Source organism: Penicillium longicatenatum, assembly GCF_028827895.1.
Source record: "Penicillium longicatenatum strain IBT 33135 chromosome Unknown contig_7_segment0_segment0, whole genome shotgun sequence".
NCBI lineage: Eukaryota > Fungi > Ascomycota > Eurotiomycetes > Eurotiales > Aspergillaceae > Penicillium > Penicillium longicatenatum.
The window spans coordinates 3,023,239-3,039,079 of NW_026643124.1; the positions used below are offsets into that span (position 1 = coordinate 3,023,239).

General features: G+C 49.9%; 6 protein-coding genes across 6 annotated transcripts; 2 read left to right on the forward strand and 4 right to left on the reverse strand.

Annotated features, from left to right (window-relative positions):
• Window positions 1-3,684: 3,684 nt before the first annotated feature.
• On the reverse strand, window positions 3,685-6,475 carry N7484_011389 (putative PHD finger domain protein; the record flags this gene model as incomplete). Its single annotated transcript, XM_057121776.1, has 4 exons — window positions 3,685-5,709; window positions 5,760-5,979; window positions 6,051-6,148; window positions 6,302-6,475. The coding sequence occupies 4 exons, from the start codon at window positions 6,473-6,475 to the stop codon at window positions 3,685-3,687; spliced, it is 2,517 nt and encodes an 838-aa protein (XP_056967530.1).
• Window positions 6,476-7,709: 1,234 nt separating this feature from the next.
• Window positions 7,710-9,057, reverse strand: N7484_011390 (Rcd1-like cell differentiation family protein; the record flags this gene model as incomplete). The annotated part of the gene is made up of 4 exons (XM_057121777.1): window positions 7,710-7,884; window positions 7,939-8,314; window positions 8,377-8,532; window positions 8,595-9,057. 4 exons carry the CDS (start codon window positions 9,055-9,057, stop codon window positions 7,710-7,712), a joined length of 1,170 nt encoding a protein of 389 aa, XP_056967531.1.
• A 903-nt stretch (window positions 9,058-9,960) lies between these two features.
• N7484_011391 (uncharacterized protein) lies at window positions 9,961-11,134 on the reverse strand (the record flags this gene model as incomplete). Its single annotated transcript, XM_057121778.1, has 2 exons — window positions 9,961-10,034; window positions 10,090-11,134. 2 exons carry the CDS (start codon window positions 11,132-11,134, stop codon window positions 9,961-9,963), a joined length of 1,119 nt encoding a protein of 372 aa, XP_056967532.1.
• A 939-nt stretch (window positions 11,135-12,073) lies between these two features.
• On the reverse strand, window positions 12,074-12,841 carry N7484_011392 (uncharacterized protein; the record flags this gene model as incomplete). Its single annotated transcript, XM_057121779.1, has 1 exon — window positions 12,074-12,841. One exon carries the CDS (start codon window positions 12,839-12,841, stop codon window positions 12,074-12,076), a length of 768 nt encoding a protein of 255 aa, XP_056967533.1.
• Window positions 12,842-13,432: 591 nt separating this feature from the next.
• Window positions 13,433-14,621, forward strand: N7484_011393 (isopenicillin N synthase family dioxygenase; the record flags this gene model as incomplete). Its single annotated transcript, XM_057121780.1, has 2 exons — window positions 13,433-13,795; window positions 13,905-14,621. 2 exons carry the CDS (start codon window positions 13,433-13,435, stop codon window positions 14,619-14,621), a joined length of 1,080 nt encoding a protein of 359 aa, XP_056967534.1.
• A 308-nt stretch (window positions 14,622-14,929) lies between these two features.
• On the forward strand, window positions 14,930-15,751 carry N7484_011394 (DNA replication protein PSF1; the record flags this gene model as incomplete). Its single annotated transcript, XM_057121781.1, has 3 exons — window positions 14,930-15,013; window positions 15,085-15,602; window positions 15,658-15,751. The coding sequence occupies 3 exons, from the start codon at window positions 14,930-14,932 to the stop codon at window positions 15,749-15,751; spliced, it is 696 nt and encodes a 231-aa protein (XP_056967535.1).
• Window positions 15,752-15,841: the final 90 nt, after the last annotated feature.

A 15,841-nucleotide genomic window follows, 5' to 3' on the forward strand; every position in this document is an offset into this window, starting at 1 on the left:
TTACCAATTTCATGTTGATTCAAAGGAGAGCGGCATGTCCGAGATTGTGAGACTCTCCCTCTTGCTCTGTAAAATAAATGGAATTGATAGTGTGGAGTTGGGAAAGTATCTATCTTAGCCTGAAGGCACATACTCCGATGCATAATTTAAGCTCCCGGTGGGATATCCTCCCAATAAGATCCTATATAGAAAATATTCATTCTCTCTAGCGAATAAAGAAAAGGAGATTGACAAAAATGAATGCAATTGTCCGTGCTGTTGTGGCCAGGGAGGACGATAGTCCGCCCCGTTATCCCACTAAGAGTTGACAAATACTTGCCGCCATCCACCATTCCACACTTCCCCACAGCTATTTTGACCAGTATGCACTTGCGTTGGGTCATACCAGGTCGCTAAAAAAAATAAAGAAAATACGTATGTCGCTTAAAGACTAGCATGAGTCTCCGCAAAAATTATAAGTCAAGAAATAGCTCTTCGTAGACGCGCGTACCTTGGTAGGCCCCATAAGGATAGCTGGGATAGCTATACATAAGTCGGGTACTCGGGCAAGGGTAATCGGCTAATCGGTGATGAGATCACAACAACTCAGACTACGCGTCTCCAGAAGTCTAAATTCAAAGTCTGTTCCTGTTGGTTCGGGCGGGAAGTGCACATCATACACAATCGCGCCGTTCTTTCCCACACCCCACCCATTCTATGCCTGTGAGCGGACGGGCTAACTTCGGTTCCACTTTTGCAAGGAGATGAGCTGCATGAGTGGATCCTGTGCACGGTGCTCAGAGCTATCCTGATCGTCTAAACGGTCGAAGAAACTTTACTGTGATGGATCATGGCGTTCCCAGAGTAGGCTCCTTCCTTTCTCAGATTCTGATGCAAGTGTGCTAGGGTTAGTGCCGTTATTCGGGTGTACTCCGTCGAGGATATTTTTTTACCTCGGGAAGGACTCCACGAGCTCATCATAAAAATGACTGTAAAAAGGGGCACGTTTCGTTTTTCGCGGAGAATAGATCACGTTGTCCTAGTATAGTGTACCTGCTGTGTAGTAAGGATCTGAAGCGATAGGTACAGGAAATGGAAGACCATTTCTCCGCCAGTCATTCTTGAATTTCAGGATGCGCAACGCTAACTGAATGTAGAGTAGGTTTACTCGTATCCATTAGACTCTTACGCTTCTCGTCGATAGTTCATCCGCCCGCGAATGAAAGAATTCCTCCCACAGTTCAACTCCTATCTATCAGGCGATCAGTTCTAGAATAGCAAATACACTTTGGCACCTAGTTTTGACTTTAACTCGAACTTTATGGCCTTGACTGCTAAGGCTTTCTCCGACTAAACGGAGCGGCAATCCCGAACGCCGGGCTTGACGCTCCGCGCGGACCGCACGGGGCCTACTGTACCACACCAGTTCGCCTCACTCATTTTCAGGAAATGTGATGGGTAAGCCGCACCCAATCACGGCACTCCCTATTCGAAGAAATGAAAGTACGCTGTAAATTGTGCGACTCCCCACTACAGGAACCGCGGAATGCCTTCCCCGGAACCCTCTTTACCAAGATGAACAAGCGCACCAGGGAAAGGGGACCATGATATACGGGGTTTTTCACCGGAACAGCCGAGAGGCTACTCCATAGCGGATCGATCCTCGTTAGTGTAAGGGCTTACTACTGTTTGGGGGTTGAGCACCGGGACCTATTTTTTATTTTATTTTTATTTTTTTTTTTCGTTTACTAGTGTCACATTATTGGTGCGGGAGAGGCAACAGCTGGACTAAGAACGAACTACTTTACTAGCTTGATAGCCTCGTCACGATCACTGTGATTCTTCGAGGATCTGCATCCTTGAGCTTCGTACCTATACGAAGATGGAGGCGGACGTATGCGGACAAAAGTACCCGAAGTAGAGGAAAGATGGCTTTTCAAGGATCTACATGGATATTGTACGGTTCAAGAGCTTCTACAAAGTCCATGACTCGAAGTTAATGATGTCTTCTGCGGCTTTGAGGATCTTCTCATCTTCGAAAGAAAATGAACGGCTCTGCGGATCATGATTCAGGATTCAATGGTATAGGTGTCATACATGATCTAGATTGTCGCGAGAAGTAAGGTTCAGGGATGGAGACTTGTAGAGTATTGATTACCAATCCTCCCCGGCGGAGGTGATCAAATACGTGTTTAAGCACATCTCGCCAAAATTCTCTCTATGCCAAATTTTCCATAGAGGGGGTGAGGATTAGGGGGTGGGGGGACGAATCACACGGGCCCCGCAGATCGCGCGCGTCTAGCTAGTGTCATCGCTTGTACGAAAGTGGACCCGCCCTTTTAGCGTAAATCGATCTTGGTCCTTGAGCCTTTTTTTTTCTTTTTCCTGGCCCGCGTATGGACTGCATTATCCACGTGATTGGATCTAGGGTCCTCTAGATCGAACAAAACTCCTAGATGCCCAACACTTTGCATCGTTAGCCTGCATTGCGTATACTGCTATACTAGGTAATACGCGCGCCGTTAGTACCCACGTACATAATGTGTGCCCAGGTGGGTCAATTATGTATAGCCTCGTACTTTACTAGCTTGCCTTTTTTTTAATCTTTTTTTTTCCCCATTCTTTTGCGCTATCGAAAAATCAGCATATGACATTAAACCGTAGAGGGGTTTACGTGACTGCGCAATCTGCTAGGAGCCGCTGTTGGATTTTACGTGGATACAACTGGCTAGGTTTGACGGTCGCTGCAGCCTGCAGCGGCAGCTATCCAGGTCTTACTGTGCTCGCAATCACGCTCAGGGGAAGGGGGGGACGGAGGGGTCATCTATGTTGCATGTTACAATGATCTTGTTGAAATTGGTTTTTTTGTAATTATCAGATATTATTACCAAGCATGATTTACAACGCTATAGTGATACTACTACATGTGAGCCCTGTGTTGCTTCAAATGTTGCTAGACATCTTCTAGAAATACTATTCTACCTAGTACAGACATCTAATAACAGTGATTGTGCATGATCTCAATATGAGTTCTCTATTACAATACACTCCTAGCCCAGGCCAAGGAGATAAATCAATCGTGAACTCCGGCCTCCACGCCCTCTGAAAACGCCCAATCCCCAACCATCTTAATGCACATATGAAGGAAATGGTAACAGAACAGGAACAGAAAACACTGGTGCCTACATGGTATCAAAGCTCGTAGGGGCTCCAGACACCTTGGACAAAATAACAAAAAAAGACAAGTTTTAGACATCAGGGCTACTAACCCCATGTCAAACGCAAATCAATCGATCACATCACATCCATCAATCAATCTACCAACTTGAGATTGGACTACTGTCCAACAAGTTGGTGATCGTAAGATCGATCGAGCACACAGACCTTATCCACTTTCTGGACTATTGAGGTTGGCTTGGGGGTAATGACTCCGGATTATCACCATTCGCTCCTCATCTCAGAGCGGATAGATCCACACGTCAAATCCAAGAGCCCGTGGAAAATTAGAGTGGATATTGCCAAAAGTTCCATAATGTTTAATTCAACGGCGAGATTTTTTGATGGCTTGATCTGATCGAAAGAACGTCGATGGATACAAGAAAGAATAGAGAGCATTGTGACAATTTATTCATCCTGAAGAGTCAAACCCACCAAATATGTGATGGATCGCTCAATCACAGAACAAATTTGACGTTATTCATAATATCACTGCCGCGAAGCATCACCGCCTCGCTGAGGCGATGACATAGGCTCTGGCTGTGTGGCTGCAGGTCCAAGAGGAGGAATACGGTTCATGGAGGGTGAAGACATGAGAGTGCTGTGGCCGGGACCCGGGTGAAAGAGTGAAGCATTCTCACGGGCTCGACGCTCTTCTTGCTCTGGTGTCATGCATTTCACTGGCGGGGGAATTGGAGCATCCGGCGAGCTACGACCCATGAGTTTTGGGCTGGGCTCCAGCCGGCGGATCGGAGGTAGGACCGGAGCACCTGCCATACCGCTACCCGAAGTTACGGGGCGAGGCGATTGCTTCGTTGGACTAATCCCCGACATGCCAATTCCGTGAGAGCTGTGCGGAGGAGAGGAGTGGTTGCCATTTGGGGTCCCACGGGCAGAGAAGGAGGGATAGTGGCTAGACATAGAGGGTGGGATTCCATGTCCAGATTGAGGGCGGGGAGTCGTGTAGCTTTCATATGAAGACCAATTGCCGGTTCCATTCGCGTGCGCTACGGGCGGGAATCCAGCGAGGGGGCCAACCTCGTGGTTGCCCTGGGTAGGCGACATAGCCGGCTGGTTTTGGGTCGGAGTACGCCCAGAGTGGGAGGAGGAAGGCCGCACTGTATGGAAAGCCCCAATGGGAGGTAGCTGAGGACCTGGCTGCATTGGTTTGAACACATGCTGGCCGGGTGCAACCATAGAAGGGTGAATAGGGCCATTCTTTGGCGGAGAGAAAGTTGGCCGAGGAGGGCTTGAAGAAGGCAAAGGGGTTTGATTTGTGGGGTGGAGGCGACGTTCGGGGGATGGAGGAACGTAGAACTGGCCTTGGGAGGTGAGAGGGGGAAGAGAAGGTTGAGCGGAGTTTGTAGGCGCCTGAGGGCCAATTTGCAGGCTAGACAAGGCAGCATGGGTCTGCTTCACAGGCGACGATGGGATAAGATCTTCGTCCTCCACCTTTCGTTTCTTGCTCGACGGAGGAGTGGATTGAGGTGACGCAGAAGAGCTAACGCGGAACTTAAGAGGGGGAATTTTAGGCCTACTGGCCTCTTCCGCCTTTCGCTTACAATCACCGCAGACGAAGTGAAAGTCTTCCTTCTCCGCATCTTGCTGTGCAATTCCAAGGCATTTGCTGTGTTGCCAGACATTGCATTTCTCGCAAGCAACGCTGTGGCTGCCATCGTCGAGGTTCTCGCCATAGGCACCACAGCCAGAGCAGTCGAAGACCCACTCATCGTCTTGCGACAATTCTGTCAGATTCTTCTGAGACTTCTCCAATTCAGCTTTCAGGTTCCGCGCAGAGACTCTGCCTTCGCCGCGCTCCAACTTCTCTTGCTCTGCGGCGATTCGCTCAAGCTCTGCTTCATGTAAAAGGCGCTTCTGCTCGCGATCCTTAGTCCGCTGCTCACGGGTCATCATACGCGACTGTCGGTCTTGCTCGAGCTGGTTTTGTCTGGCCTGCTCCCGACGAGCCTCGGCCAGATCAGCCTCGTGCTTCCGGGCAGCCTCAATGGCTTCTCTCTCGGCACGCTCGCGTTCGTCCTTTTGTTGAAGTCGGCTGGATCGCTTAGCTCCAGCAAGTAGCTGCATGTTGAGCAGCTCCTTCTCCCGCTTCATGCGCTTGCGCTGTTGTGCCTCCTCAGTCTTCTCGAGTAGGGGCATGACGTGCTCCTCAATTTGATCGCGGAGATACTTCTCATCCGCATCCTTGCTTTTTCGAATAGTTTCAAGGAATTCTTGGTATTCTGGCAAGGTAACAGCAATGCACTCCCACTTGTATTGGTCTCCAGATGAGGTGCCGTTGGTAGTTTCCCCCTTGCTTTCATTATCGGATTCTTCTTCCGCGGCAAGAGCGGACACACGTCTCGAGGTTCGGGAGGTCCGCGAAGAGCGACTCTTAGGCTTCTTCTTGGGGCGCTGTTGCGCGGGGATGGGAGGATCGGTGCGGCGATAAAGACGGTTATCATCCAGGACATAGTAGGAGCGACCTTCGCGGTCAAATCCGAATTCTTCTATGCGCTTATAGAAAGTTAGCAAGGGCTTGGTAACCAAATAAGCGCCGGACTCACCCATTGAAGCTGTTCACTCTCTTTCTTCTCCGGCATCTTATCCCGAATGCGATCAGCATTCCAGAAAGTCCACACAGACAGTTGGTGGAGGACGCGAAGCTTGGTGAACACATCAAAGTGGAGGAACTTCAGAGGTTCCTCATCGTAACCGAAGGGATTAGGGATGTGCGGACACTTTGCGTTGTACTGTCGACGTGTATATTCATCAAAGGTGTCGTTCCTGCCTCAAATTGTTAGCTCTCACCACTTCATCCCAGGCGTAGCCTCGAAGGGCGTTTCATCTTGACATACGTAAGACCCCGATGCGATGAGACCCATTTCAACAGACACAGACCAATCTCCAACAGCTTATGCGAATGCTCGGGTTTGAGGCACTCATCTTCAAGATCCTAGATCAGACAGAAAAAAAAGGATAAAGTGTCAGCCACCCCGCCCAACAATCAAAAAAGCGCGCCAAACACGCAGAGGTATGAATTTCTTCCATGCGCCACCAATTAAGAGGCGCGCACAGGGCAATAAGCAGATTCCGCACGTCTACTTACCTCGATCTCGAAATCCTCATCAATCTTCATAATTTTGCCAAAAATGGCAATGTATTGCATGAGACTGGCGAATTCCCAGCTGTTGCGAATTTGCTGGAGCAAACCCGGTTCTTCTGTGGGCTGCTGCACAGGAGCAGCAATCGCATCGGAGCGGCTGCGCTTTCGCGATCCCATGGCGGCGGGACGCCGGTCAAGGCCGGGGTGTTGGTAGGGGAGGTTGCTTCGAGGGGTAGGTCAAGGAGTCGGGATGTAGCCACAGTCACACAGGTACGTGATTGTGTCAGATTGGTAAAGAAGTAGGATTTGTTTGGCAGGATAGTGAGGATAAACGGAGATGTCGTCTTTTTTTCACTCTCTTCGTGTCCAAGAGGCGAGATGATCTCAGTGAATGGCGCGTCGGGACGGGTAGATCACGTGAGTGTCGCGTTTGGTTCATCTCCCAGAAAAGAACCAGAATTTCAACGTTCGACAATTGTTCTTGCATTAAACATTGAATTGACTAGGTATCAGGGTGTGAGGCGCTCTGTGAGGTCAAGGTAAAATGTTTGGAGACCTTGAGATCCCAAGTGGAATATTACTTGTGGGATTAAAAAGATGGCTCTCGGGGCCGTGGATACATATAAATCGATCGACCCACCCTAGACTTTATCCACTGGGCAATGGTACCTAGTCTTCATAACAGCACTGTGCTAAAACTAGCTAGGCACTTTATAGATCACTGTAATCTATGGTTTCAATGTCGGGTACCTTGAAAATCACGTAGCTTATTTCATAGCACAGATTAGACAATATACATTAACGCATCCCAGTCTACTAGAATAGTCAGATCAAAAAGTACATTCTTTTTGAGAACATGTACAGAGATAAGCCAGCAGAGCGGAAAAAAACGAAAACAAACCGACGACTGGGTCGTGGTATCTCTGGCTCGAAGGGGTCTATCTCATAGCGAAAATGGAGAGGGATTGAGGGTAATAATGCACATAAACGACAGCGCCAACCAGAAACCCACGCCACCCGATTGTGAGCGCCACGAAAAACTAATATAAGGGGAAGACAGAAATGGGAGAGCAAAGATGCAAGCAGAATGAAAGAAAATGGCAGAGAACAAAAAGAGAAAAAAAGGACATAGGAATACATGAGTCCCCTCCCATCGACACGAAAATCACCGAATCCCGGAACTGTCCCAAGATGAAATGCTGCGATAAAAAACAGACAGAATGAAAGAGAAAAGCAGCCAAAATAGAAACACACTACCACCAAGGCCCATCATGGTGATAGTTGGTTAATATTGCGCTTTACCCATAACTTTTGCGCCTTGTCACCGATACTCGCCAGAAACCTGTCCCATGCATAACGTAAGGTTGTAAGAAAAAAACGTCCCGCGATGAAAGAAATGCGTTTTTGTATGTTACATGGCCGCCGAAGCTCCGTCAGACACGTTGTCTGAAAGGTTGATCAGGAGCTGAGCCAGGCAGCGCTTGGTGGCTGCGTCGTCTCGGAGGACGGAGGAGAAGGTGGCGTCCCGGAGAGGTTCTGGTAGACATTGTCGCAATGCCTCGCGGGCGCGACTGTTGTCGCTCAATCTGAGTCTCATATGAGTTTCTACACTCGGTATATGTGCAGTGAATGGTACTTACCGAAGGAAGCAGCGCACGACATGCTTGAGCAGTCGCACTGTTTGCTGATCAACCAACTGGCCGACCATATTGCTGAGGACAGTGCCAACAGCGTAGAAGCGCTCGTAGGTCGCACAAATGTATGCCAAGCCAATGTCATCAAGCAGAATTTTCTGAACGATGAAGATGGCGACGGTCTTGCTCAGCTCGGATCCGGTCTCCATGATACGAAGGCAGAGAGGAATGATCTCAGTAGTAAGCAGGAAGTTGATAACATCCGATGAGTCATTCTTCACCAGGGCGCCGATGACACCGAGCGACGTGAGGCGGAGGTACTCGAATGGGCGAGATTTGGAGGTGGTGTTGAGGAAGGGGTAAAGAAAGAGAGGGATGTGGGCTATGCGACACACATGAACAGTTAGCAAGGCGGGGGAGTTGGTCGGTATGGCTATGGCTTACCGTTCAAGAAAAGAGTGCGCGTCTCATTGTGGGATGCGACACACTGCAAGAGCGCCAGCGCATTGCAGACTCGATTTGATGCAGCGGCCGTCAACTGCGAAGGGTTCAGGAGGGGATAGACCGAGATGATTTCCTGGAGAAGGGCAGTCATGACACCTGCAAGTTGCCGACAGTTAGTTCCGGTCGGAAGCGCCCCCACAATAGCGATAATATCATACCGAACGAATGCCAGATCACGAGGGCCAGCTCAGGGACCTGCTCCCTCTTCTTGCTCAGTTCCATGAGCGCCGCCTCCCTGCGGGCTGGGTCCAGGAGCTCTGCAACCCAAATGAAGACCTTGCGATTCTCATCGCTGATAGTACCGTCCATGCCGGAGATCGCATTGGCCAGACCCTCTCCGCCCATGTTGCCGAGTCCTCCAGCATTCTGACCGGGATTGACAGCGCCGTTGCCGCTCATAGCCAGGCGACCATAATGTTGTTGCTGTGCCGCAGCGGCAGCAGCCTGAACCTGGGCATGCTGCTGAGCGACCAAGGAGGCGTGCTGCTGCTGGTGTTGCTGGTGCGGCTGTGCCTGGTGATGTTGCTGCTGCTGCTGCTGTTGGTGCTGCAGCCACGCGGGATCAGCCTGTGGGTACTGATGCTGGTGGGAGAAGACGTGTTGGCTCTGCGCTTGTAGCATGGCGAGCGATGATGAGACGTTTCGGGGAATTCGTAATCCTCCGAAGGGTTCCTTGTTTAAGCGACTGGGGTGAAAACCGGGTAGACAGGGATTTTCGGAGACAAGTGTAGGAGTTAGAAAAGAGAAGGTCAGCAGTATGGACTCAGGTTGAGAGTCATTGATGAATTGGTGTTGGGGGTGGAAAGAACCAAGAACCGGGGCGGAAGTCTGCCTGACGAGGGAGAAAGAGAAGGTCGGAAGGCGGGGAGTGAAATGAGTTCCACCGCGGATTCCTTAGTTTGTGTGCCCTTGTCACACGGATATTCAACTTTTTAAACCACCCCTTAGCCTCTGTCTATTTTTCTTAGAATGAATGGCTCGGTAATACTCTTGGAGCTCTAACTTAATCAATGCATTTCATATGCCTCGGGACCGACTGCAGAATTGGTGCGTGGAGCATATTGCCGGGGCTATCATTACGAACAAAGCACCTTGTACCTGCAAGACGAGCCCCAATCACGGCTTCTTGCTTGGTCCCTTGGAACCATTAACTCTAGAGCTGACCTCAAACCAAAGCTAAAATGTACAGTAGTATTCATGCAGGCTGATATCGCTTGTCAATTTACTTAGAATCAGTCACCAATTATAACGATTCTCATTTATCATATTTTCGGCATCTCCAATAGCTCATATGTGCATCCCCAATTGTACCTGCCAAAAAAAAAAAAACATCTCAAAATAGAGCCGTCATAAGGGAAAATTCTCATATCGACATGAAAAAAAGCATAATATCATCACATCCAGGCCAAGGCAAAAAATCATAGGGTAGGTCATTATGGTACATGAATCGTAGATCAACGGCGCCGAAAATGCATCAGTAGCTCAAAAAATCAAATCAGTCAGAGAAAAGGATTGTCACGTCCTTTAGCGTCGCGATCGTGTGCGTGATCTGCGAGATCGTCGTGTGTCTCGAGTTCGTCCTCCAGAGCTGTCGCTACCTGTGGGGTAATCATTAGTATACGAAGGATAAGCCATTGGCGGGGAAAGACTCACTTCTGGTGTAGTCCGAGTAATAGTAGGAATATGAGCTTGGATAACTGCTCTCAGTTCTGTCATCATCATGTTCCCGATCCCTGTGTCGCTTCAATCCCAAGCAGAGCGCAAGAGCTCCTAGGATAACGGCAACCGTGCCCCAGCCACTCCAAGAAGACTTCTTCTCACTGACTTCGCTCGCCGCAGGCTTAGTTCCAAACCATGTTCGGCCACCCTGTGGACGTGGGCGACTACCATGCGAGTGGTGCGAGTAGCGTTCGTCGATGATGGTTTCCTGCTTCTTGCGACGTTTGCCACAACCTAGCGCAGCGAGTAGACCGTACAGAGCTTCCTTGAAGCAGAAGCAGGCACAGAGCAGGAAGAGCAGAATCACACCGGCAATCGTACCGATAACAATACCCGCAATTGCTCCGCCACTCAGGCCACCTCCATTACTGGTTGCTTTAGCTCCGATCAAATCAGATCCATCTGTGCTGACCGGCGCAATGAATCCCTCTGTCGTGGTAGCGGCCGCTGTGGCCGTCGCAGTAGACCAACCACTACTCGTTCCTCGTGCTGCAGGTGTAGCGTCACCGGTAACTGCTGCGGAGGAGCTTTCAAGGACACACTCGCCGTCCACACATTCTTCGTCCGCACTACAGCAATTGGTTCCGCATGTTGTCTGGGCTAGACCGGCGTCGCATGTTGCAGTGGCCGTGGCTGCTGTTGCGGTAGCTGTGACCTGGGAGCTCCAGACGGAGACGACGGTGGAGCGATCGACTTCTGTGACCACATAAGTTGTAGTGTAGTACTCCCATCCACTGCCCGCTGTACTGCATGCTGCTTGATCGGCACTGTTTGTATAACAGGTTGCGCCGGAACCACAACATAGCCAATCACCAGAGCCACAGGGATTCTCGCATCGCTTTTCAAGGGCATTCCCTTCCAAAATCTGCAAAGCGTCCAGTGGTAGGGCTGTTGCTAGAGGGGTTGCGATGACGGTTGGGACAAAATTCAGTAGGAGCAATAGGCTGGAGAGCGCGGGGGTCATGGTGGAGGATCGCATGGCGAAGAATGGGTGACTTTGCGTCTGGAATATCTTGAGAACGCTGCAGATTTGAATTGTTGGGACGAGTTGTTTGTTTGTCGTTATGCAGGCTGCGATGACTCGAAACTAGTACCCGACTTTGTATACCCTGGCCGATCTACAACGGTAGACCACCCTTGGGGGAACAAAATGAAGATTCGCGAAAGATTCCAAGCGGGAGAAGGAATGCAGAAGTGTTTAGGAAACAAAGAGAAATGGAAAAGAGAAAAGTGGTGGTTGCTGTGTACTTCCCAGCCTCCGTATACCCAACCACCCGATTTAAAGCTTGGAAACCGCCCAATAACCACGTCTTTACCGCACTTTTCTTTTTAATCTGGGAGGCTGGGTTTCAAATTATATTAAAAAAAAGAAACTCTTCCCGACACTTTTCTTGTACATTGTCTCTGAATCCTGTATTCTGACAGGCCAATTTAAATTGCATATGCAGTAATCCCCGTCTCATCCCAACCCCGCGTGGCAGCGATCAACCATGCGGTCGGATCCCTGATCTTCAAGCTGTCAACTCAATGCAGTTGTAGAGTCAATTCGACAGTGCAAATACAGGTGACATGCAGCCAAACATACTTAAGATATAGCTTATATTAGACAATGATCCGATCATACTGATGCTGTTGGGAATCAACTGCAATAACAATAGACCGCAACTATGCAACTATCGGTGCGACCAATGGACAGCCCAACACGAAACGGCCCAATCGCCCCGAAGCCCCATAATCCCGCGTCGGCTGGAATTGCAACTGTGCATGTCATCTCATCGATTTTCTAGCTATGGACATCCCCAAGCGCTCGGGGTTCATAAAAACATAATCATCACAAGATATACAAAAACATAGAGAAGAACCTCAGTTCCCCTAGAAAAAATGCATCCAAAATCATATCACATCGCATCAAATCACATCAAACGAACATGCCCGCAACCCCAACAACTAACCCTAATGCCAAATCATTAAGACTGGAGGTCCGGCCCGGCAAAGCCCCGTTCCCACTGGCATCCGTCGCTGTGGCTGTCTCCACCGAAGCGCAATAACCAAGACTCAATCCATGGCAAGCCTTAGCGCTCAAACTTGAGCAGATAGACGTGGCCTGCGACGTTGCGGTGACCGCCTCCACCGTCACACCCCCACCGGATCCACCCACCGTCACTCCGTAGCGGCCCATGAGAGCCTGCGTGCAGCCCGTATACTCCGACTGACACTGCGAGTAGTAAGAAGAGCACGTCTGCGCGTTCGCGAAGCTAGTCGGCACGTAGACGAACGGATATGCGCCTGAGACTGTAGATGTGGTCTCCGAGCCGGACTCCGTAGTTGTCGCGGTCGCTCCTTGAGGGAATACAAAGCTGCTCCCGGTTTCTGTGGTGCCAGTCGCGGTCGCAGTGGCAGTCAGACTGCCTGTGCAGCTTGCACCGGTCGGGCAGCAAGCGATGTTGTCTGCGGAGTCTTTGGTGCAAGTTGTTCCCTCTTTGCAGCAGGCGTTGGAGTTGCCTTCGTTCGTGCAGGCATTGTATCCGCTAGGACAGTTATCGTTGCGCTTTAGGATCTGGAGGATCTCGTAGGCTCGCTTGCTGGTCTCGACGTCTTCGGGCGAAATAAAGGGTGCTGTGTCTATCGATAGGACGGCCGTGGGGAGGAATGTCGCCCAGATCCCGATCCACCAGGATGCTCGCATTCTTATAACCTTAGCGGCAAGTGTATCGGCGGTATCTGTTTTTCCAATGCGATCGATTAAACGGAGGCTTGAGAGGATTAGTATTGTGTTTAGGACTTGTCCGATGCTCTCAATTTCTCAAATCTCGAAGTAGCGTTATCGAGGGTCGGGGTGTCAACAAACTACTCAAAGGAGTAAGATTAGCATTATTGACGCACAACGAACACGAAGACCTTCAAAATTGGAATTGGTTAAGACTCACGGAGAATGGGATTTAACTCCTTAAAATTGTGCAGTGAAGAATTTCAGATCAGGGTTCAGGATGAAGAGGGAATGATGTAGTGGAGTGCGCCCATCTCTCCACCGGGATCCCTGCCACAGCAACCAATTCGCCCGAAAGTGTGCCCAAGCTTGACGCCAAGTATTGCAGCTTCTATTTCAAATCCTTCACTGCAGGTTCGAAAATGAAAGTAAAATTGTCTGACTTTATTCAAATCTATAACAATGACTTCGGTCGGATTCTTGGAAACCTTCCTATTGGATGCAGCTGCGTTCACCCGTGGTCTCACCTGCACTGAACTTCGTAGACAATTGTGATCTCAACTTACTGCAATGACCACAGCCATGGACCCAAATAACACTATTCCGATCGTGGATTTTGCCCGGTGGGAGTCCGACGGCCCTAGTCGTCTGCTTATCGCTCGGGACATAGTTGACGCTTGCCAGAAGGTGGGGTTTGTCTATATCATCAACCATTCCCTGCCGGAGTCTCTTCTGAACGAGGCCTTCCACTGGTCCCAGCTCTTCTTTGATCTACCTCAAGATGAGAAGCTGAAAGCCCCTCATCCAGAGGGGTGGGCAGTTCATCGGGGTTATTCTTGGCCAGGGCTAGAGAAAGTGTCAGGGCTGGAGGCAGCGAGTGCAGACGACGATCAGGAGCGGGCGAGGGAGCTACGGGAGGTTCCCGATATCAAGGTAAGCGAGTCTGTTCACCACAGAGTTGCTATATTTGATACTTCGATCTATTTTCCTTGCACTTGAATCGACTGGGTTTACTTTGAGCTCGGTCTCTAACCAATACCAGGAAAGCTACGACATCGGCAGCGAGAACAATCCCGAACAGCCAAACCAATGGATACCTGAAGAAAGCCTTCCAGGATTCCGCTCCTTCATGGCACAATTCTATAAGGAATGCTTTCGCATGGGTGGAGAAATCTTGCAAGCTCTAGCTATCGGCCTCGATCTCGACGAGGACCACCTGCTCAACAAGCACTCAGGCCTCAACAACCAGCTCCGTCTGCTCCACTACCCGCCCGTTCCAGCCTCAGCTCTAGAGAATAATCGTGCTGCTCGCTGCCCAGCGCATACGGACTGGAGCTCGATCACCCTGCTCTTCCAGGACGACTGCGGTGGCCTGGAGGTGGAAGACGTGCATCGCTCGGGCACCTTTGTTCCTGCAACGCCCGTCAAGAATGCCATTGTGATGAACATAGGCGACCTCTTGCAGAGATGGAGTAATGGTTCGTGTGTCGTCCGGTCTATCCTGCTAGGCTGTATACTAATAGATGTAGATCATTTGAGATCGACTAGCCATCGAGTTACACTGCCGCCCTTGGAGGATCGATTTGAAGGACAAGAGAGAATGACAAGGAGACGGTTCTCAATTCCATATTTTCTGTCCCCGGATTCTGACTCGGTGATAGAATGTATCCCATCCTGCAGGGGTGAGAAGGAGTCGGCCAAGTATGAGCCGATCACGCAGGCGAATTATAATCGGATGAGGGCTTCAATGCAGTACTAAGAGGATCCGCTTTTTTGAATTTCATGATGAAATCCCAGGTTGACTAATTATTTATAAATGCACGTACTCTTCTTGTTGGGTTGTTCTTCAGGTCACACTGGTTAAGCCTTTACACCGTCCAGCTCTTACTTCTTACTCCAACAAAGGAGAAACTTCATATCACAAGCCAGAGCCGTCAATCCTTCCGTAGTAAGTCATCCATGCAAGTTATTATCAACTATTGTTTGGCCTTCAGACCCTCGAAGATTCCACTCTCCATACTTGCCTAGTGCCGATCCCCCCACCCTGACTAATTGTCTTGGCGCGCAATGGATCCTCAAGAGCGCGTCGGCCACTGCCAACCCGACCCAGATCATGTCGCCACGATGTACGGGGAATTAGGCAACAAATTGGTACGTGCTACACTAAAACTCACTTAATCAAAACCTACATGATTTGGGAATCCCCAATTAACCACCACCAGGTCCAACATGCAAAACGCACGCAATCTCTCGCCCATCTCCCGCCTTACCAAACCGAAATCGTCCGCGCCGTGACCCGCGAAGTGCGCGATCTAGAGCGCGACACAACCCGCCTCCTCAACCCATTTGAGGGCTCATTCAATCCCTCCGCTGACCCAGCGACCGCCTGTACCCTCCTAGTCGACCACCTATGCATGCGACGCAATAAACGTTGCCTTCTCGCGTACCACCGCGTGCGCACCGAGAAACTCGAGGAGCTGTGCTGGACAGGCGTTGATGCATTAGAGCAGCAGCAGCCTAGTGAGGGCTCCGAGGACCGGGGACTTCCTTCGGGTGTGGGTGGACATAGCTCGCTAAGTCCCGAGGAAGAGGAGTACTTTCGTCAATATGGAGACATGTTAGCTGCGTATAAAGGGCAATGGACGGATATTGATTTGACGGGATCGTTGGAGCCGCCCAAGGATTTATTTATTGATGTACGAGTGTTGAAAGATGCGGGGGAGATCCAGACGGAATATGGGTGAGATTTTTCTTTCTCTCTTTTTCTGTCGTGAAAAAAATGCTAATTGATGCAGTGTGATCAACTTGACTAAGAATAGTCAGCTTTATGTTCGACAGGGAGATGTTGAGCGACTAATTGCACAAGGTTTCTTGGAGCGATTGAGTTGATTTGAGGCATTGCGTGCTACGTGGGAGTTTTGTGTACTTTTGAGATACCCCCGTCCAGTTAACAGTCTATATTGCATTATTGCAATCGGT